Source organism: Schistocerca americana, chromosome 4 (genome assembly GCF_021461395.2).
Source record: "Schistocerca americana isolate TAMUIC-IGC-003095 chromosome 4, iqSchAmer2.1, whole genome shotgun sequence".
NCBI lineage: Eukaryota > Metazoa > Arthropoda > Insecta > Orthoptera > Acrididae > Schistocerca > Schistocerca americana.
In genome coordinates, this window is record NC_060122.1 from 758,117,335 (window position 1) to 758,141,747 (window position 24,413).

The following is a 24,413-nucleotide window of genomic DNA, read 5'->3' on the forward strand; positions in this document are numbered from 1 at the left end:
CCAGATGGACTACTACTTACTATAATTACAATGTTGTAAAACCTCATTATGTTTTACATAGTAATGACCATTGTAGTTTATTATACTGGTGACATGACTGTCACTATTTTAAGTATCATACAAACAAAAGAACATGCATGAGAGATGATTTTTACCACTGGTAAAATTTTTAACAAAACACATACATTTCGTGCAGCGATAAAGAGTAGAATTTATTGTGCTAGTAGCATTACTGCAAGTAATTTTAACTTCATTACATAATTTGCCTATTAAAAATAATTACAGGAATGTACTGCATGCAATAGTGTCATCAGATGCCTGTAACTCTCTCTGCTGGTGTACATTGCCTCTGTGCAAAATGCCACTGTCTACGTATATTCTGTAACTGTTGCCTGTTCACAATGTTTTGCAGTGATTGTGCTGAAGTCTGTGGAAGAGAAAGTATATGTTGTGTTGCTAAGCACATTAGCAAGAACTTAGAAACCATTTTTAACAGAAATTTAGTTACAAGCTGTCTTACAAAATGTGTTCCTACATTCAGTATGTAATGCGCAAGATGATATTGCAAATTTTTTAAATCTGAATGTGTGGGAGCCAATGTCCACACCCATGTAGCACTAAGTAATTTTTAAATATGACACAAATCACTGACGCAGCTGTAAGTAATGCAAAAGCCATCATATGCAAGCGGGTAGATGCAATGGACAAAGAGCAGTATCTGAGACAACACAGTGTTATTCATAAGCACATAGAATTGCTGCATGAAAACTACAAGATATATAGAAAAATGACACGTATAAGTGCGTAAAGCACCTGTGCAAGTTTTAATTCACTGTGCACATTTTGATGTAGTTGCAGTTACACCACTAGAGGGCAGGCATGTTGAAACATGTATACAAATCATTACTCCATATCATTATATTGAATTCATTCATGCTAGTGAATGGTTTTGAATGTCATTCTGCTGAGTTTGTGCCTTCCAGGTCAACTGCAATTAAGACTTCAGTGAACTGCACATGATGTTTGCTGTATGAAGAACGGAGCCTATATTGGGCACCTATGATGTCAGTTACAAGTAAAATGGAGTGATGCTCTACACTCTGTCATGTATCCAATTTATTTATATCCTGTACAGGGTGGCACACTAAAAACTGGCCCAAGTACAGACTGCTCACTAGTTACACACAAATAGATGTCTGCCACGAGTAGATACAACAGCAAATCAATAAACATGTAACAATTAGGTGATAAAGAAATAACAAATAACCTAATGCTGCTGTTGTACCTAATCATGGCAGGCAACATTCGTGTGTAATTAGTGAGTAGTCTGTACTTGGGGCTGGTTTTTCGTGCTCCAGCCTTTAGTTTAAGTGCAGTTGCCATTTGAAACCCCCGAGGTACTGAATAGTTTTAATTACAGTGCTGCTACTTCAGCAGACTGTGGGCTGTAATTATGGTATGGCAGCGAAACTTGGTAGATATTCTAATGCCTTAAATTGGAAATGATTTACACTGGAAAAAAATAGTTCATATGAATATATGAGAGGTCAGTGCTAGCGCAACTAGTTGTTCACGTGATATTCATTGGGCTGTTGCCTGTAAACATGCACCATGTCAGTGCTCTTGGAAGAGAGCTGTGGCGGTGACATGGCTGCTGTTCACTCATAGTGATTTGTGAAGATGGTCGGCTAAGATGTGGCACTGCTCCAGGAATCATTACAGAAGTGCACAAAATGGTCATGGAGGATTTCCGATTGAATGTGCGTGAAATTGCTCACACTTGCCAGATGCCATCTGAAAGGGTATATCACATTTTAACTCAAGAATTATAAATGAAAAAATTATCTGCAAAATGCCACGATTCTTGATGCCGGACCAAAAACGCATGAGAATGGACATATTGGGACAATTTTTGGTCCATTTTAGGAGAAACAAACACGATTTTTGAACTGGTTTGTGACCACAGATGAAACTTGAGTGCACTACTATACCCCAGAGACAAAAACAACAGTCAAAACAGTGGAAACATGCTGATTCTCCGCCACCAAAGAAAGCAAAGACAATCCCTACAGTGGGAAAGGTCATGGCATCAGTGTTCTGGGATGCGAAGGCAATTCTGTTGGTAGATTATCTCCCTCAATGGGCAAACAATTACCGGAGAATACTATGCTAACCTCCTGGAGAATCACCAGTTTTCTCCTCCGACTGCGTAAACATTCTGTTGGCACCTACCTATGTAGGGAGAAACGATCATCATGATAAAATAAGAGAAATCAGGGCTCGCATAGAAAAAATTAAGTGCTCGTTGTTGCCGTATGCCGTTCGAGAGTGGAACGATAGAGACAGCTTGAAGGTGGTTGTTCATTGGACCCTCTGCCAGACACTTAACTGTGAATAGCGGAGTAATCACGTAGATGTAGATGTGAGACAAATTAAAACGAAAGATATGCGTAAAAAGGCCAGGTTTAGCAAGGAAGAAAGTCATCTTTCAGCAAGACAATGCGCACCCGCACACGTGTGCCGTCGCCACGGCAAAATTACACGAACTAAGGTATGAATTGTTGCCACAGTCGCCTTCTTCACCTGATATGGCTCCGTCGGACTTCCATCTCTTCCCGAAACTGAAAATTTTTCTTGGTGGACGAAGGTTCATTTCAAATGAGGAATTGATAGTCTGAGTTTACTATTACAGGGTGATCAAAAAGTCAGTATAAATTTGAAAAATTATATAAACCACGGAATAATGTAGATCGAGAGGTAAAAATTGACACACATGCTTGGAATGATATGGGGTTTTATTAGTGGAAAAAAAAGTTCACAAAATGTCCGACAGATGGCGCGTGAAAGATCTCTTGCGAATGTCGTTAGGTGATGATCGTGTGCTCAGCCGCAACTTTCGTCATGCTTGGCCTCCCTGGTCCCCAGACCTCAGTCCGTGTGATTATTGGCTTTGGGGTTACCTGAAGTCGCAAGTGTATCGTGATTGACCGACATCTCTAGGGTTGCTGAAAGACAACATCCGACGCCAATGACTCACCATAACTCCGGACATGCCTTACAGTGCTGTTCACAACACCGACTACAGCTATTGTTGAGGAATGATGGTGGACATATTGAGCATTTCCTGTAAAAAACATCATCTTTGCTTTGTCTTACTTTGTTATGTTAATTATTGCTATTCTGATCAGACGAAGGGCCATCTGTCGGACATTTTTTGAACTTTTGTATGTTTTTGGTTCGAATAAAACCCCACGTCATTCCAAGCATGTGTGTCAATTTGTACCTGTCTCTCTACATTACTCCGTGATTTATTCAGTTTTCAAATTTATACCGACTTTTTGATCACCCGGTATTTTGCAGGCCCGGAGGAAACCCATTTTCGAGATGGGATGAAGGCACTGGAACATCGTTGGACCACGTGCATTAATCTACAAGGAGACTACATTGAAAAGTAAAGTTTCTGTGATGTAAGTAAACCTTTTCTATTTCATTCCGAGAACTTTTCAAACCACCAGATGGAGACATGTGTAATGCATTAGGAACAGAAGTTGAGCAGAACAGATTAAACAAGTGAGAACATAATGATGATTTTATTATTAACTGCCGATTACACAATTTGTTCAATATGTGCATTGGAGACGTTGGCGTGATCCTACACAGCGCCAGATTTGCACCTGGTGGCCAAAATTGGAACTATTTTTTTCTTTATTTTATTTATTTATTTATTTTTTTGCATAAATCGATTTTGCATTAACATATTAGCAGATCTACCTAGTTCTGTTGCCATACGATAATTATAGGCTACAATGAGAAACCTCTGTGAGTAGCTGCACTTTAATTATAACCACCCGTTCTTGTGGATAAACTTGTACTGATGGCCCTTTGCTATATTACGGTCCAACAACGCGCGGATGGAGGAGAGGCTTACCGGCGGCACGAGTGCGCTCCTCGGCGAACCCAGACGAGGACGAGGCGGGGCTGGAGGAGGGCAGGCGGTCGCGCGAGCGCTGCCCGAAGTGCAGCGTGTAGTCCGGCACGGGCACCGGCGGCATCTCCAGGTCGGCGTCAGAGTCCGCCCTGGCGTGCCGGCGCGGCAGCTCCTCGGGCGGCGCCAGGTAGCTCCAGGGCAGCAGGCTGCGCAGCTGCTCGGGAGGCAGCCGCTGCGCGCCGCCGCGCCCGTCGTCTCTCCTGCAACAGCGCATACTCCGTCTAGTGTGACTCCAAACATCTTCCCTACTACACTACTGGCCATTAAAATTGCTACACCAAGAAGAAAAGCAGATGATAAACGGGTATTCATAGGACAAATATATTATACTAGAACTGACATGTGATTACATTTTCACGCAATTTGGGCGCATAGATCCTGAGAAATCAGTACCCAGAACAACCACCTCTGGCCGTAATAACGGCCTTGATATGCCTGGGCATTGAGCCAAACAGAGCTTGGATGTGCGTGTACAGGTACAGCTGCCCATGCAGCTTCAACACGATACCATAGTTCATCAAGAGTAGTGACTGGCGTATTGTGACGAGCCAGTTGCTCGGCCACCATTGACCAGACGTTTTCAATTGGTGAGAGACCTGGAGAATGTGCTGGCCAGGGCAGCAGTCGAACATTTTCTGTATCCAGAAAGGCCCGTACAGGACCTGCAACATGCTGTCGTGCATTATCCAGCGGAAATGTACGGTTTCGCAGGGATCGAATGAAGGGTAGAGCCACGGGTCGTAACACATCTGAAATGTAACGTCCACTGTTCAAAGTGACGTCAATGCGAACAAGAGGTGACCGTGACGTGTAACCAATGGCACCCCATACCATCACGCTGGTTGATACGCCAGTATGGCTATGACGAATACACGCTTCCAATGTGCGTTCACCGCGATGTCGCGAAACACGGATGCGACCATGATGATGCTGTAAACAGAACCTGGATTCATCCGAAAAAATGATGTTTTGCCATTCGTGCACCCAGGTACAGCGTCGAGTACACCATCACAGGCGCTCCTGTCTATGATGTAGCGTCAAGGGTAACCGCAGCCATGGTCTCCGAGCTTATAGTCCATGCTGCTGCAGACGTCGTCGAACAGTTCGTGCAGATGGTTGTTGTCTTGCAAACGTCCCCATGTGTTGACTCAGGGATCGAGACGTGGCTGCACGATCCGTTACAGCCATGCGGATAAGATGCCTGTCTCGACTGCTAGCGATACGAGGCCGTTGGGATCCAGCACGGCGTTCTGTGTTAACACCTCCCCCCCCCCCCCCCCTCCAACCCACCGATTCCATATTCCGCTAACAGTCATTGGATCTCGACCAACACGAGCAATAATGTCGCGATACTACAAACAGCAATCACGGTAGGCTACAATCCGATCTTTATCAAAGTCGGAAACGTGATGATACCCATTTCTCCTCCTTACACGAGGCATCACAACAACGTTTCACCAGGCAACGCCAGTCAACCGGTGTTTGTGTATGAGAAATCGGTTGGAAACTTTCCTCATGTCAGTACGTTGTAGGTGTCGCCACCGGCGCCAACTTTGTGTGAATGCTCTGAAAAGCTAATCATTTGCATGTCACATCATCTTTCTGTCGGTTAAATTTCGCGTCTGCAGCACGTCGTCTTCGTGGTGTGGCAATTTTAATGGCCAGTAGTGTAAGTTACTTCCTGACTGGAAATTGCTGCTTGACACATGGAAACTTCACAGAACTGACGCGCTGTGCGCTTTTAACTTCTGTTCGCATTCTGCTCTGAGTGGCTTCAGCTTGTTCTTGAAGAGGGGACACTTCGGTTTCAGTCTGAAGCAGTGCTACTTCGCGTTTTTACGCTCGGTAGTCACACTTGGGGCTCCGCCCGCAGCTGGAGTACTCTCAAGCTAGGATGCTATAGGCGGAGACTTTGCACAGCAGACTCAAGGTTCAGACCTCGTCAGAGGGCGACGCACCAGCGATGCGCACACATGGGTACGTAGCGAAACATCGGCAGCTCCCACATCATGATGATGATGATGATGTTTGGTTTGTGGGGCGCTCAACTGCGCGGTTATCAGCGAATTCCCAACCTTTTCTCAGCTCAATCTCGCCACTTTCATGAATGATGATGATGAAATGATGAGGACAACACAAATACCCACTCATCTAGAGGCAGGTGAAAATTCCTGACCCCGCCGGGAATCGAACCCGGGACCCCGTGCTCGAGAAGCGAGAATGCGACCTCGAGACCACGAGCTGCGGACGGCAGCTCCCACAGGCAGCACATTCACATCCCAACGACGGTGAGATTTACGGCGGTATACGTCGCGATGAATTTAATAACCATCAATAATTTCACGGTTAGATTCTACCTGGCCACTGGGGCTGGCTTATTAGCACAACAACTTCACTTATGTTCCAAGCATGAATCAACCACTCTTGCTCAGTCGCGGATTTGATTCTGTCAAAATTTAATACGTTACAGAGCGGAACTTACCATCACGTGCTTACGTTTCTCAACTTTGCTAACCATAAATCACTCCAATCTTTTTTCTTTTTTGTGGTTAATATCACTGTCGGTACAACTGGAGAAACTTCTACTGAATTACTTGACAGTATTTTTAACGAAATTACTTGTGCTAATAAAGTCAGAAATTTATTGTGACTTGGAATTTCATTTCGTAGTTATTAATTCCTGTGCATATTTAATGAAATTGTGTGGTTACCTCCACCCCCAATTTATCCACTGCTGGGCAGAAAATGAGCGTTTATTAACCCCGCTGTTCACAGTGTAATTAGGGTGGTTCTTTGGCGTCAGAGGTAATTAACTTTCATCATTTCTCACCCTACTTAATAGCGAGGGGAGGTTTCGCAATGCAGGCTCATTTCTTTTCGTTCCTCTGAAGTTCTGATGACGATCAGACAGCATTTCCAATTTGTTTCTGGTTCATTAAAATGACATCAGAGAAAAGTTCCTACCCAAGCACAAAAAAAAAAAAAAAATCCGAATATGTTGTTGTTTATTTAAACGACCGAAAAGTGGCGTACTAGCTGCCTCTTTTTTTTTAAACACGCAACTCACCTCAGCCTACCACAAGCTCCCTTAACTGTCACTCCTCACATTCACTACTAGTGCATCGCCGGCCGCGGTGGTCTAGCGGTTCTACGCGCTTCAGTCCGAAACCGCGCGACTGCTACGGTCGCAGGTTCGAATCCTGCCTCGGGCTTGGATGTGTGTGATGTCCTTAGGTTGGTTAGGTCTAAATAGTTCTAAGTTCTAGGGGACTGATTACCTCAGATGTTAAGTCCCATAGTGCTCAGAGCCATTTGAACCATTTCTGAACTAGTGCATCGCTATAAGTCGCTTGCACCCATCCACTTCCAGTTTCCCTTTCTCACTCACTCGTTACCCAACTCACAGTCTTTATCAATCTGTGTCTGTCAGTCATTGCGTCCTGTATCACAGTCTCCATCATTCTGTCTTACTACTATTGTCATGTCTCCCCTCAAAAAATGGCTCTGAGCACTATGGGACTTAAAATCCGAGGTCATCAGTACCCTAGAACTTAGAACTACTTAAACCTGAATAACGTAAGGATATCACACACATCCATGCCCGAGGAAGGATTCAAACCTGCGACCGTAGCAGTCGCGCGGTTCCGGACTGATGCGCCTAGAACAGCTCAGCCACCGCGACCCGCTTGTCTCCCCTCATTCACTCTTTCCGATTGTCTCTCTCTCTCTCTCTCTCTCTCTCTCTCTCTCTCTCTCTCTCACTCTCTCTATCTCTCGCTCTTTCTCTGCCCCTATCACTCTGTTCGTCATTGTCATTCACTCTGCTTCTCATTATCATTGCCTCTCACCCACTTCCACTTTTTCTTTCTCTTTACTCCTCTCCCACTGGTACTTTCTCCGTCACTTTTCCTACCACTGTTCTTTCACTCTTAACTATGCTCCACTGCCACCGTGTTCCCCTCTTTCTCTCACACTACCATTATCTCCTTTTCTCTTTCTGTAACACGACCACTGTCTATTCTCTTCTAGTATTTATTACTTTTCTGTCTCTTTGGCAGTGCTACTGTCTGCTTCGCTCAGCATAAAAAGGCGTGAAAATGTTCGCTAGACGAAATTTTTCAAATATGCTGAGGAACGTAGAATGAGTCAGCTGGTACGCCACTTTTTAGTCACAGTCTTTTGAATAAACCGGAACATATTCACATTTTTGTACACCGATAGGAGCATTTTCCACGGGTTTTTCCTGCTGCGGCACGGCCTGTAACTTATATGAAAAGAAATGTACTGGTCAGCAAACATTAGATGGGTTACTTATGTGAAATCGAAATAACGTAAAACTAATTTTAGACCTCAGACAGGATTTTACGCAAAAGAGAAAAAAAAATGCATCTGCTTCAGTCTTACCATATGGAGGTCCCAGATGATACCGGAGACATTTCACAGAATATTTCTCCGTGCTACGTCACTTTATAAACTACGTTTACCCTCACACTGGATGTTATATGCGTAGTTTTCGTGTACCAGTAGGGTAACTTGGAACCTCTATACCTCGGAAACGGATAATGATATGAAGAAAAATTTGAAGGTTGTTCCAGATCTGAATCTTAGGAATACATCGTAAGCCTTTCAGCCATTAGCAGTGCATTTCTGTCTTGGAACCCTCGGCTGTGTTTTGGTCCGCTGGTGACGGTGAAATAATAGTAAAAAAAAACTTTTTTGGGTTTTAATTAATGCTGCCTTCGTAAGTCCATCAAGTCGACCGCAGACACCATCAAATGCAAAAAGAACCAACCGATTTGTTACATTTGCCTAAGCAGGAAAAACTGTTTATTATTCATAGTTTGATCTTTTACTGTAGGACAGTGACACTAAGACGATCCAAATGGTCCCTACCCCAAGGGCTGTCCAGAACACTTGACTGGTTCAAATGGCTCTGAGCACTATGGGACATAACGTCTGTGGTCATCAGTCCCCTAGAACTTAGAACTACTTAAACCTAACTAACCTAAGCACATCACACACACATCCATGCCCGAGGCAGTATTCGAACCCGCGACCGTAGCGGTTACGCGGTTCCAGACTGAAGCGCCTAGAACCGCACGGTCACACCGGCCGGCAAAACACTACATTTTTATCACCAATAGAACCTAGGTGTGAGCGCACAGGAAGAGCCTGTTTTTGTACTCAGCGTTTTAGAACATGTCGTATGCACACCGATACATTATGGTTATGCTGAAACTGTGAAACATGTAACATAGGAGTTGATACAAGCGCAAACGTCAGCCGAGTTGAGTCCGACGGGAGGTACCTGGCGTAGTCTTCTAGCGAGACGGTGTGCGGCCCGGGTGAGGGCGAGAGGCGGCGGGGCTGCTCCAGCTGGTGCTCCAGGCGGCGCCGGAAGTCCCTGCGGGCCGTGTCGCTCCTGAGGACGCCGTCCTCCGGCGGGGGGCGCTCCGCAGGCGCCGGCGCCGGGTCGAAGCCCTTCTTGAGCGGCAGGATGCTGTAGCCCGGCAGCTCCTCGGGGCGCAGCCGCACGTTCTCCTGCACAGCGCCGAGCATAATCAGCACGCCGCAATAGTGGGTCTACAGGAGGTGAATTTGAGGAACGGGGGCAAACTACTGCATTCAGGCGAATGTACTTCGTGTCCGTTAAGTCCCCACCGCCATACGTAAAACGTTATTTACAAAAAAAAGAATTTTTAATACAACAGGTTTGTTTAACCGTACGTACGGAGTGGCCGCGCGGTTAGAGGCGCCATGTCACTGACTGCGCGATCCCCTCCCGCCGAAGGTTCGAGTCCCTCCCTCAAGCATGTATGTGTGTGTGTGTGTGTGTGTGTGTGTGTGTGTGTGTGGGTGGGTGGTTCTTACAAGGGAACCTCCCCATCGCACCCCCCTCAGATTTAGTTATAAGTTGGCACAGTGGATAGGCCTTGAAAAACTGAACACAGACCAATCGAGAAAACAGGAAGAAGTTGTGTGGAAGTATGAAAAAAATAAGCAGAACATACAAACTGAGTAGTCCATGTGCAAGATAGCCAACATCAAGGAGAGTGTGAACTCAGGGGCGCCGCGGTCCCGTGGTTAGCGTCAGTAGCTGCGGAAAAGGAGGTCCTTCGTTCAAGTCTTCCCTCGAGTGAAAAGTTTAATTTTTTATTTTCAGACAATTATTATCTATGTCTGTCCGATGCGATCGCTTTTTTGGGAGTGATTATCACATACACAAGAAAACCTAAATCGGGCAAGGTAGAAGAATCTTTTTACCCATTCGCCAAATGTACAAGTTAGGTGGGTCGACAACATATTCCTGTCATGTGACGCACATGCTGTCACCAGTGTCGTATAGAATATTACAGACGTGCTTTCCTGTGGAGGAATCGGTTGACCAATGACCTTGCGATCAAATGTTTTCGGTTCCCATTGGAGAGGCACGTCCTTTCGTCTACTAACCGCACGGTTTTGCGGTGCGGCCGCAAAACCGACAGTAAACTTATTACATTCAACAGAGACGTCAATGAACGGACAGATAATATTTGTCTGAAAATAATAAATTAAACTTTTCACTCGAGGGAAAACTTTAACGAAGGACCTCTCATTCCGCAGCTGCTCACGCTAACCACGAGAGCACGGCTCTCCTGAGCTCGCACTACCCTTGATGTTGCCTATCTTCGCGCATGGACTACTCAGCTTGTATATTTTGCTTATTTTTTTCATACTTCTACACAACTTCTTCCTGTTTTCTCGATTGATCTGTGTTCAGTTTTTTAAGGCCTATCCACAGTGCCAACTTATAACTAAATCTGAGGGGGGGTGCGATGGGGAGGTTCCCTTGTTAGTATAAGTTAGCTTAAGTAGTGTGTAGGTATAGGGAACGATGACCTCAGCAGTTTGGTCTCTTAGGAAATCACACACATTTGAACATTTTCTAAAAATTACAAAATAATATACAGGTTTATTCTTGCACAGACGAAAGCACCAACCAGAAACTTTTAATAATACCGATTATTCATATAAATAGCGTCGTTCCCGGTTTAGAACAGACAGGTTCGTCACGGACGCTCTTCAAGTTAAGATACATACGCAGATGTTGTAGTTCACACTAGTTATTCCTTCTTTTGGTGAAAATTCCTTGGAGTGTTGGTGCCGTAGGAAGTGCCACAGGCAGCTGGTTAATTCTGTTAAGACGCTTTGCCCGCAGAATGGAAGCACAGCTACAGTTTCATTGCATCGTTCCCGGCACCGATCTATACTACTGGCCATTAAAGTTGTTACACCACGAAGATGACGTGCTACAGACGCGAAATTTAAAACCGACAGGAAGAAGATGCTGTGACATGCAAATTATTACCTTTTCAGAGTATTCACACAAGGTTGGCGCCGGTGGCGACACCTACAACGTGCTGACATGAGGAAAGTTTCCAACCGACTTCTCATACACTAACAGCAGTTGACCGGTGTTGCCTGGTGAAACGTTGTTGTGATGCCTCGTTCAAATGTTCAAATGTGTGTGAAATCTTATGGGACTAAACTGCTAAGGTCATCAGTCCCTAAGCTTACACATTACTTAAGCTAAATCATTCTAAGGACACACACACACACACACACACACACACACACACACACACACACACATGCCCGAGGGACGACTCTAACCTCCGCCGGGACCAGCCGCACAGTCCATGACTGCAGTGCCCCACACTGCTCGGCTAATCCCGCGCGGAACGTGATGCCTCGTGTAAGGAGGAGAAATGCCTACCATCACTTTTCCGACTTTGATAAAGGTCGGATTGTAGCCTATCGTGATTGCGTATAATGGTATCGCGACTTTGCTGCTCGCGTTGGTCGAGATCCAATGACTGTTAGCAGAATATGGAATCCGTGGGTTCAGGGGGATAATACGGAACGCCGGGCTGGATCCCAAAGGCCTCCTATCACCAGCAGTCGAGATGACAGGCATCTTATCCGCATGGCTCTAACGGATCGTGCAGCGACGTCTCGATCCCTGAGTCAATAGATGGGGACGTTTGTAAGACAACAACCATCTGCACGAACAGTTCGACCACGTTTGCAGCAGCATGGACTATCAGCTCTGAAACCACGTTTGCGGTTACCCTTGACGCTGTATCACAGACAGAAGCCCCTGCGATGGTGTACTCAACGACGAACCTGGGTGAACGAATTTCAAAACGTCATTTTTTCGGATGAATCCAGATTCTGTTTACAGCATCATGATGGTCGCATCCGTGTTTGGCGAAATCGCGGTGAACGGACATTTGAAGCGTGTATTCGTCATCGCCATACTGGCGTATCACCCAGCGTGATGGTATGGGGTGCCATTGGTTACACGTCTCGGTCACCTCTTGTTCGCATTGACGGCACTTTGAACAGTCGACGTTACATTTCAGATGTGTTACGATCCCTGCGAAACCCTACATTTCAGCAGGATAATGCACGACCGCATGCTGCAGGTCCTGCACAGGCCTTTCCGGATACAGAAAATGTTCGACTGCTGCCCTGGCCAGTACATTCTCCAACCGAGCGAGGTGGCGCAGTGGTTAGACACTGGACTCGCATTCGGAAGGACGACGGTTCAATCCCGCGTCCGGCCATCCTGATTTAGGTTTTCCGTGATTTCCCTAAATCACTCCAGACAACTGCCGGGATGGTTCCTCTGAAAGGGCACGGCCGACTTCCTTCCCCATCCTTCCCTAATCCGATGAGACCGATGACCACGCTGTCTGGTCTCCTTCCCCAAACCAACCAACCAACCACATTCTCCAGATATCTCTCACCAATTGAAAACGTCTGGTCAATGGTGGCCGAGCAACTGGCTCGTCACACTACGCCAGTCACTACTCTTGATGAACTGTGGTATCGTGTTGAAGCTCCATGGGCAGCTTACCTGTACACGCCATACAAGCTCTCTTTGACTCAATGCCCTGAAGTACCAAGGCCGTTATTACGGCCAGAGGTGTTGTTCTGGGTATTGATTTCTCAGGATCCATGCACCCAAATTGCGAGAAAATGTAATCACGTATCAGTTCTAGTATAATATATCTGTCCAATGAATGCCCGTTTATCATCTGCAGTTGTTCTTGGTGTAGCAATTTTAATGGCCAATAGTGTAATAACATTAATGAAGACTTTTTTAATCCAACTCCTGCATTACAGTTAAAAACAATTTTTTTCTTGTTGTTGCAGACTACCAATTTGTATATAGAAGATCATCCATGGAATAGAAGAAGTTGCACAGGATAAATGATTTTTAGATTAGATTTATAACTTGCTTTGATACCCGTCAGACATTTTATGCTATTGGAAAAATTATCAAAATTTTTTGACTTTGCGATGGATGTTTAAGAGGAATTTCGTTAGCTAATATGCGTATTGTGACGGTGCAATTAAAATGCTCATATCCTAGAACAGGTACCTGCATGGCGACCACGGCTGAACACCGCCTTTTATTCTTACTGTTCGCTTTTTGCAATTAATACTTTACAGGTGTTGAGTGACCCAAAAAATGAATCCATAAGACGTTACTGGGTGGAAATACGCAAAAAATGTCAGGAGACTGATTCGTTTTATTCTAAGACTAGCAATCATATAAAGAGAAAAAGTGGCTGAAATAGTTTCAGAAGCTCAGTAATATCTTCCAGTTTTATTAACACCAAAAATTTGGAGCGTTCTATCTTACTTACCGACTCCCGTTCACGTGCTACATCAATTGTTGGGTACGACTATTTGTTGTACAGAACAGAATATAGCGTGTTTTCTCAAAATTTAAGGCGAGTCTTTTCAGAGAACCACTTAATAATTGTTTGGGAAACATAACTGACCATTTCTGCTGTTGCTTTCCCTCTAATGAGATGTATTATAACACTATTATCGTCTGCGAAAAGCACCAATTCTGCTTGTTCGATGTTGAGTTGAAACTCATTCACACACATAAGAAACAGGAGTGGATTCAAAATTGAACCTTGTGGGACTCCCTCTGATTTATTCCCAGTGGTGGCCACCTACTCGAGACGTATAGAGTCCGATTACAAGTATGGGCAGATCTTTTTTCACAAACCATACACGAGATATGAATTTCTCGAAGCTGAGTAGCGTCCCACTAAATACCGAACGTTTTTGGATAAATTTGCGTGCTGGATTAAATATCAAAGAATTTCCCGTAATGTCAGTGGAAACGTTTCTGGACGTTATGATATATATATATATATATATATATGAATGATGATGACGGTAAAATCAGAAAAAATCGAGGTCATAAGGAGTGTTGCCGGCGGTCATTCATAACAAAAGGTAACTGGGAAAATAACAGTGGTACCTGAGCGTCCTCGACCACAGACTTTGAGGCTTTCAGAGTATAGGTGCAGAAAATCAGACGTTGGGTCACTGTCAAGAGCAAGCTCTAGACGGACGCCTATGGGATCAAGATCAAAGTCTGCTCGGTTACATGGAGTGAGATAAAATCGTACTTTCCGATAGCATTTGGGCCGAACAGTACGTAGGTGTGGAGTATGGTGAGCTCACCTTTCCGCGGGGCTTCTCCTTGTCCGTCCGCTTCTTCTGGATGCGTGCCTGAGGATGCTTCTCGATGTCACTCTGCGGCCGCCTCTGTTGGAGGGCCTGTGGTGGCTGCTGCTGCTGCTGCTGAGGATGTGGCGTGTAGGTGAAGGGCCTGGCGTACTGGTGGTGGTATAGGTCCTCCTCCGTCATGGAGGGGACAGGGCTGCGACGCAGGTTCGCCTCGGGCAGCAGACGCACGTCCTTCCTGCGACACCACTCGCCGCTTAGTTACTCCTCAACACTATTTTGTCATAATACGTGCAATGACAGCAATCGTTATATAGTCCGTTTGCTGGACATTGTGATATCCTTACATATTATGCACACACACACACACACATATATATATATGGCGGTAGTATCACGTAGGTAAGGTGTAAGACGCAATGCGTTAGCAGTGCTGTCATTTGTACTAAGGGGATAAATGTGGCAAGGTTTCCGATGTGAACGCGGTATGGGATATTCCTCTTGGGAAATCGTTCGGGAATTCTATATTTACAGATCCGCAGCGTCAAGAGTGTGCCGAGGGTACCAAATTTCACGCATTACCTCTCACTACGGGCAATGCCGTGGCCAACAGCTTTCACTTAACGAACGAAATCAGTGTCATTTGTGCAAAGTTGTCAGACAAGCAACACTGCTTGAAATAACCGTAGAAATCAATGTGGGACATATGATGAACCTATACGTTAGGACAGTACGGTGAAATTTGCCGTTAATGGGCTACTGCAGCAGTCGACCGAAGTGAGTGGCTTTGCTAACAGCACGACACCGCCTGCAGTGCCTCTCCTGGGCTCGTGACCATATCGGTTGGATCATAGGTGACTGGGAAACCATGGCCTGGTAAGATGAGTCCCAATTTCAGTTGCTACGAGGTGATGGTAAGGTTCGAGTGTGGCGCAGACCCACGAAGACATGGACCAAGTGGTCAACAAGACACTGTGGAAGCTGGTGGTGGCTCGGTAAGGCCTTGGGCTTTGTCTACATGGAATGGACTTGGCCCTTTTGTCCAACTGAACCGATCATTGACGCAAATGGTTATATTCGGCTACTTGGAGACGATGTTCAGCCATTCATGGACGTCAAGTTCCCAAACAACTATGGAATTCTTAGGGACGACAATGTGCCATAGCAACGGGCCACAATTTTTCGCTATTGGCCTGAAGAACACACTAGACAGTTCGAGTGAATGATTTGACCACCCAGCTCGCCCGGTATGGGACATAATCGACAGGTCTGTTCGTGCATAAAATTCTGCACAGGCAACAATTTCGCAATTACGGTCGGCTATACAGGCAGCATGGCTCAATATTTCTGCAGGGGACTTCCATATGACTTGCGTCCATGTCACGTAGAGTTGGTCCGACGCGATATTAGAAGGTATCCCATGATTTGTCGCCTCAGTCTGTGTATATATATATATATTTATGTCCCACATCTACTCCTAAACTACTGGACCGATTTCAACCAAACTTTGGTACACGAACCACCCAGTGTCACGGAAGAATCACTGTGGTAATAAGAACCACCTACCTATCAAAGGGGTAGGACTAAAAAAGCGATGCAGCCCACGACGCGCGAATACGCATACGTTATTCATCCACTATCTGAGAATGAGAGCACTTGATGACTTGCAGCAGACTTTACACACAGTTTGACAGCTTTACGAAACTACTTCTCCCTGACAACCACGGTAAAACGATGAAAGGAAAAAAGATTATCGCTTGCTTCATTTTCGCTGTTCATGTAGTGAAACTGCCGGATTACGCACGGCGTTTTAATTTATTACTTCTTGACTAGTAACTGCATTCCCAACATAGTCTGCAGACAATATTCACATTTAATACAGAAAGTACCTGCAAAATTATATCACTGTAAGGCATACAGTGCAGGAGATATGACGTCAAATACTGACAACGGAAACTCCCCATCGCACCCCTTCAGATTTAGTGGTAACATGGCCCCGTGGATAGCCCGTCGAAAACTGAACACAACTTAAGCATGAAAAAAGGAAAAAGATGTACTGAAATGTAAAAAAAAAGCAAAAGAGAAACAGTGAACGGTCCAAGAACAAGAGGTGCTAAAAAAACAGCAGCCTAGAATGGCAACGGCGTTGTGTGTACTGTTTATTTATTTACCTAATTTTTCACAATATTATGAACTGTCCGTTCGGTGATTGAAATGTTTGTTCTCTCTGTGTAGTCTTGGCAGCTGCCATACTATACATTGGTTATACACTCCTGGAAATGGAAAAAATAACACATTGACACCGGTGTGTCAGACCCACCATACTTGCTCCGGACACTGCGAGAGGGCTGTACAAGCAATGATCACACGCACGGCACAACGGACACACCAGGAACCGCGGTGTTGGCCATCGAATGGCGCTAGCTGCGCAGCATTTGTGCACCGCCGCCGTCAGTGTCAGCCAGTTTGCCGTGGCATACAGAGCTCCATCGCAGTCTTTAACATTGGTAGCATGCCGCGACAGCGTGGACGTGAACCGTATGTGCAGTTGACGGACTTTGAGCGAGGGCGTATAGTGGGCATGCGGGAGGCCGGGTGGACGTACCACCGAATTGCTCAACACGTGGGGCGTGAGGTCTCCACAGTACATCGATGTTGTCGCCAGTGGTCGGCGGAAGGTGCACGTGCCCGTCGACCTGGGACCGGACCGCAGCGACGCACGGATGCACGCCAAGACCGTAGGATCCTACGCAGTGCCGTAGGGGACCGCACCGCCACTTCCCAGCAAATTAGGGACACTGTTGCTCCTGGGGTATCGGCGAGGACAATTCGCAACCGTCTCCATGAAGCTGGGCTACGGTCCGCACACCGTTAGGCCGTCTTCCGCTCACGCCCCAACATCGTGCAGCCCGCCTCCAGTGGTGTCGCGACAGGCGTGAATGGAGGGACGAATGGAGACATGTCGTCTTCAGCGATGAGAGTCGCTTCTGCCTTGGTGCCAATGATGGTCGTATGCGTGTTTGGCGCCGTGCAGGTGAGCGCCACAATCAGGACTGCATACGACCGAGGCACACAGGGCCAACACCCGGCATCATGGGGTTGGGTAGCGATCTCCTACACTCTCCGTACACCACTGGTGATCGTCGAGGGGACACTGAATAGTGCACGGTACATCCAAACCGTCATCGAACCCATCGTTCTACCATTCCTAGACCGGCAAGGGAACTTGCTGTTCCAACAGGACAATGCACGTCCGCATGTATCCCGTGCCACCCAACGTGCTCTAGAAGGTGTTAGTCAACTACCCTGGCCAGCAAGATCTCCGGATCTGTCCCCCATTGAGCATGTTTGGGACTGGATGAAGCGTCGTCTCACGCGGTCTGCACGTCCAGCACGAACGCTGGTCCAACTGAGGCGCCAGGTGGAAATGGCATGGCAATCCGTTCCACAGGACTACATCCAGCATCTCTACGATCGTCTCCGTGGGAGAATAGCAGCCTGCATTGCTGCGAGAGGTGGATATACACTGTACTAGTGCCGACATTGTGCATGCTCTGTTGCCTGTGTCTATGTGCCTGTGGTTCTGTCACTGTGATCATGTGATGTATCTGACCCCAGGAATGTGTCAATAAAGTTTCCCCTTCCTGGGACAATGAATTCACGGTGTTCTTATTTCAATTTCCAGGAGTGTAGAATATGAGTCTTGTGGTACGAACACGTTACCGTCCCAACTAAATATGGTGAATAATAAGAGTAGGCGAGATACCATATAGACGTCTTATAGAAATGAAAACAACAAATAAACGGCTGTTAAGTATGTTAAAAGAATTCAGGAGTCAAGACTTCCAAAACGGAACGCAACTTCAAAAAACGTTATTTTTATGTTTTGCAGAGCACAGACAAACTGTGTGACTGTGAACTGTTACTTTCCATCCTTGCAGTGTATGCGACAAACTATTATGTTTTCATTAGTTCCTTGGGAATGATCACATTAACATGAATATGTATATCGGGCAAGGAGGCGTATCTCGCTGACATACCAGTCGTATGAATCAGGTGCGTCGATAAGAGGTTCCTGTCATATGAGACACGTACTACCACTAATGCCGTGTATAACACATCAGACTGTTTTCCAGTGGACGATTCGGTTGACTTGCCGCCTTGTCATCAAACGTTTCCCATTCGGAAGTCACTTTTCAGCTGCTAATAGAGTGCAGAATCAACTGTATATGTCCCTACCTTACACCTCGATGCTGCACAACGACACTGACTCAAATTTGCATAAAGCGAATAGCGGAAAAGAATTTGGCACGGGAGAAATTAGAACACAGCTCTCCCTCTAGGTAGTCCAACACCGTAATCAATTAACAACGATGCTCTCCTTTGAAGGTTATATATTACGTAGTTAATATAGAGCCATACAGTCAATCTGTGTGTTCTCTGCAAAGCCTACCTTCATTATACAATAGTCTTGAAAGAACTGTGACAGATGCCCGAACAACAGGGGACTGACGTACTGGAATATGTATTGATACTATGAAATGGTATGTAATCTTGTATTAGCCATACTGGTTATTCCACGAGTTGTAACTTCCTATACTATCGCCTGACTATGTACTTCTTGTATTTTTTAGATTTGATAATGGCTAGGCACTACCCGAAATCTAGATTTGACGAATAAAACCTTCAATAAAAGGACGACTAATTGCTATGCTCTATCATTTGAAACTGAAACTGCACAACTTCTCCACTAACAAGGGGAGGCCGCCAATTGTGAAATTCAGATTCGATTCATACTGCGCATAATAAAAGCTCAGAAAATCGACAGTTAAAAGAAACCGTTGTGGTGAAATACTCTCTACGACTAACAATTATCTACAGCGCCGTGGCGCAGCGGTAAGCGCTCGGGTTCGTAATCCGAAGGTCGCCGGATCGAATCTCGCGCCATGCAATTTTTTTATTATTAGTTTTTTGTAATTCAAATATATATATATTAATGAATTGCTTATGCATGTGGGTGAAGGCGGATCGCTCTCCAATTGTACCGCCTCCATTTTTCCGTTTTTTTTACAGGGTGTACCAAAGCTCTCCCGTCCGCACTGATTTTCGACGATGTTATAAGTTGCGCTAGGGACCGCATCAACCTTCTTTCGAAGTTAGCACGCAACTACGCTGTTATGCGGCGGCTCGTTTCGGCCCATTCAACATCTGTCCTTCAAGTGTAACGAGCGAGTAACGGAGTTTATATTTCATACCTGCCACAGCGAATTTGTGTTCGTGGGGTCTCTATTCTAATTCGAAAGTTTGACTTACGCTACACGTATTCGTTTCGGAATACCGTTTCTACGTCTTCCGTTAACTATACGTGGTTAACATTATGAAGACAATTAACAACATTTGTGAAATACAACTTTGTTTGCGGAAAACATAATGATGTTCGAAGTCGCCAGTTTTTCCACGAGAAACGACTTTCAACAACTTCTTATATGCATAATTGTTGCAACTGATTGCCGGGAATTATATATATATATATATATATATATATATATATATATATATATATATATATATATGTGTGTGTGTGTGTGTGTGTGTGTGTGTGTGTGTGTGTGTACACATTTGAATTCGATCCGGCGACCTTCGGATTACAAACCCGAGCGCTTACCGCTGCGCCACGACGCTGTGAAAAGTTATTAATCGTAGAGAGTATTTCACCGCAACGGTTTCTTTAAACTGTCGACTTTCTCGACAACGGCTGAGATGTGCATCTTGGTGCTTTGCCACATTACACCTCTGGCCATGAGCTTTTATTATGCGCAGTATGAATCGAATCTGAATTTCACACTTGGCGGCCTCCCCTTGTAAGTTGAAACTTACACCTTGCCGTGGGTACGTTTGATTCAGTATCTGGCTTGGTGCTGGAGCAAAATGTGCACGACGACCATAATACTGATACCGATACTCAGGGCCCCATCTTCAACAAACAATGCTAAAATTTCTGAGGGAATTGGCGTAAATACTATCGATTACTGTTTCTTCAATAAAAAGTGGTCCATTGATACAGTCACCGAGATTTCGATACTAGATACTGAAGCTCATCTGTAGCTAAGATTCAGCCTGTCGTAGCCAGTGAGTGTTCTCTACCATTCGGCAATGCATGTTGCATAAATCTATCTATCGGTGATTAGCGAGAATAAGTCCGTCACTCATGAATATCTTATTCAAGGAAGATACGTTCTCTCTTCCCAGACAGCAAAATAAGATGCATTGCTGGAAACCGCCTTTCTGGAGCTGCAGATAAGGATTTATATGAAAAGAACGAAAAATTTTGTTGCAACATTCGAAGAACTCTTGACATCCTGATTCCGGTTTCAGATGCAGTATCTCACTCGAGGTCCTAAATGTATGCTAAAACACTTTCCTTTGTCGTTTCACACCTATTAGTCTTTATTTTTCTGTGGCATTCCGGTGAAGATATTACAATCCTAAAATTGATTTTACTGTAATGTTGAAGATTACATCCTGAATTTTTTATTGAAGCATGTAAAATTTAAAAAAAAAAAAACAGCAAGCGGAAATGCTACACGACGAACTCTGAACTTCTGATTACTTTTAACTACAATTCTTTCTAAGTTCGTTGAAGTATCAGGCATGTAAATTAATTTATAAGTACATTAGACATTGTATAATGATCTTCGATAATTCTTTAAGTTTATAGTTATCATCCGTTTTGTTCCTTAATTTGTTACTTTATGGGAAAGCTGATTTTTAAATGACACGATGTTCATGTTGGAAACGTACTGGAGAAATAATTTGAGAAGTTGATGATTCTGAATATTTTTACTTTGTTCTGTTGCCCGAAGAAGTTTGAAATAAAATAATTCAACACACAAAAATAAGTGCAGTTGCGTTTCCATTTCACTTGAGATCAAACGATAATTATATGAAAAGTTTGAAAATATCTCATTAACACACTTTAACGGAGAGAAAAAAATAACGCTGGCTCTCTATGGACATATTAAGGGAATGAAACCACAAAGTGTTGTAAATACAATATTGACTTACCAGGAGAACAAAGGCAAGTCCAATGGATGAAAGAAGTACATTAGGATATAGGGATGTGTGGAGTCGGTGTGCGCGAAGAAAACAGGGGCGCGAAGAAAACAGGGGCGCGAAGAATAATCTCAGAAGTCAGTCAGAGAATTAAGGAATACTGCCGAATAATGAACTCGAGAACTGAAGGTCGTTGTATAATATGTAATGACACAGTTAAGACATTAACGTACATTTTAGAAACACACTTTAAAAACACAAAGGCATAACTTCCTTTTTATTTGCTAATTTGTTAATTTTATTTACTAATTCAGTGTGAGGTTTGATGTTGTATATATCAAAGCTATGTTAATCTAATAAGTAAGGCCTTCTGTTGGAGGTGTAATGGACTGTTTGTACAAATGTTTCATTCTGAGCAAAGATTAGTTGGAAATAGTATCATTTTTGTGATACATTGACTTAAAAGTTAAACAACACAGAAACAGCATAAGTGTAGCAACGGAAACACAAATATGTAAACATTTTTATTGCATTTGTAAGATAACTGCACTGGTCAGACAAAGACTTACTTTATTCGAACAGCATGGAGCAGAGATCTGTGGTTGATTACCAATTTGACGATATATGTCAGCTTGGAATGCGGTAGTATGAAAATGTACTACCTAGAAGAATGATGTGTCATGTCATAGTTGCAGTGGCGATGTATTAAGTAAGGAAGAAGAAATGTATTCCCTTGTATGAAGAGACGCAAACGTGCCACTGAGATGTCACTGAAAGACACGACATACACGCAACAATGCAGCAGTGCAGCTACGTTCGAACACTTATTTTAAAGTGCAGCTTCTAGATGAATATTTCCATCTTTCTTTAAACACAAATGTTAGACTGTGTAACTAACTCATTTTCTTTAATTCTACAGCGTATCACAATAAAGCAGAAATAAATTTGGCATTTAAAGTCGTATGAACTCACACAACTGAAATCTCACTGCTGTTGCTGTAGTTGATTTCATTAGCTGTATAGTATCTTTTCTTACAGTATATCTATGTATAACTAAAAATTTATACCGTGCATAAATTCTATTATTTCTTTCCTTTTTGAGACGTTATGTCTGGTTAAAAATGGAAAGTGACGCGGACCTTGACCAAGCGTGACTTCCTTTTAACTGTACGGTATATGTTACATTGCATTTAGGAACTTTCGGGTAATTGAACATGTATCAATAATTACAGATTTCTGTAGTTTTATGTATACGTTTGGATGTAGCTGTATTGCGTTGATGTACTGATGCATATTGTGTGGTATGATTTCTGTAGTTGATAGTATAATTGGTATAATGTCAACTTTATCCTGATGTCACATGTCCTTGACTTCCTCAGCCAGTTGGATGTATTTTTCAATTTTTTCTCCTGTTTTCTTCTGTATATTTGTTGTATTGGGTATGGATATTTCGATTAGTTGTGTTAGTTTCTTCTTTTTATTGGTGAGTATGATGTCAGGTTTGTTATGTGGTGTCGTTTTATCTGTTATAAAGGTTCTGTTCCAGTATAATATGTATGCATCATTCTCCAGTACATTTTGTGGTGCATACTTTTATGTGGGAACGTGTTATTTTATAAGTTTATGTTGTGAGGCAAGTTGTTGTATTATTTTTGCTACATTGTCATGTCTTCTGGGGTATTCTGTATATGCTAGTATTGTACATCCGCTTGTGATGTGATCTACTGTTTCTATTTGTTGTTTGCAAAGTCTGCATTTATCTGTTGTGGTATTGGGATCTTTATAATATGCTTGCTGTAATATCTGGTGTTTATTGTTTGATCCTGTATTGCAATCATGAATCCTTCCGTCTCACTGTATATATTGCCTTTTCTTAGCCATGTGCTGGATGCATCTTGATCGATGTGTGGCTGTGTTAGATGATATGTGTGCTTGCCATGTAGTGTTTTCTTTTTCCAATTTACTTTCTTCGTATCTGTTGATGTTGTGTGATCTAAAGGGTTGTAGAAGTGGTTATGAAATTGCAGTGGTGTAGCCGAAGTATTTATATGAGTGACTGCTTTGTGTATTTTGCTAGTTTCTGCTCGTTCTAGAAAGAATGTTCTTAAATTGTCTACCTGTCCATAATGTAGGTTTTTTATGTCGATGAATCCCCTTCCTCCTTCCTTTCTGCTTAATGTGAATCTTTCTGTTGCTGAATGTATGTGATGTATTCTATATTTGTGGCATTGTGATCGTGTAAGTGTATTGAGTGCTTCTAGGTCTGTGTTACTCCATTTCACTACTCCAAATGAGTAGGTCAATATTGGTATAGCATAGGTATTTATAGCTTTTGTTTCTTGCTGTCAATTCTGTTTTCAGTATTTTTGTTAGTCTTTGTCTATATTTTTCTTTTAGTTCTTCTTTAATATTTGTATTATCTATTCCTATTTTTTGTCTGTATCCTAGATATTTATAGGCATCTGTTTTTTCCATCGCTTCTATGCAGTCGTTGTGGTTATCCAATATGTAATCTTCTTGTTTAGTGTGTTTTCCCTTGACTATGCTATTTTTCTTACATTTGCCTGTTCCAAAAGCCATATTTATATCATTGCTGAATACTTCTGTTATCTTTAGTAATTGGTTGAGTAGTAGTTTTGTTGCTGCCAGAAGTTTTAAATCATCCATGTAGAGCAAATGTGTGATTTTGTGTTGGTATGTTCCAGTAATATTATATCCATAATTTGTATTATTTAGCATGTTGGATAGTGGGTTCAGAGCAAGGCAGAACCAGAAAGGACTAAATGAGTCTCCTTGTGAAACGTCCCCTTAGAAAAATTAATTAATTACTGTG

At 43.7% G+C, this 24,413-nt stretch overlaps 1 protein-coding gene across 1 annotated transcript in view; it reads right to left on the reverse strand.

Annotated features, from left to right (window-relative positions):
• Positions 1–24,413, reverse strand: part of LOC124612898 — a 322,527-nt gene that overhangs the window by 8,322 nt on the left and 289,792 nt on the right. The window contains exons 7-9 of the mRNA XM_047141362.1: positions 14,525–14,765; positions 9,297–9,529; positions 3,929–4,188 (exon numbers count right to left, since the gene is read on the reverse strand). Of these exons, the coding sequence (XP_046997318.1) occupies positions 3,929–4,188; positions 9,297–9,529; positions 14,525–14,765 (734 nt within the window). The remainder of the gene's footprint in view (positions 1–3,928; positions 4,189–9,296; positions 9,530–14,524; positions 14,766–24,413) is intronic.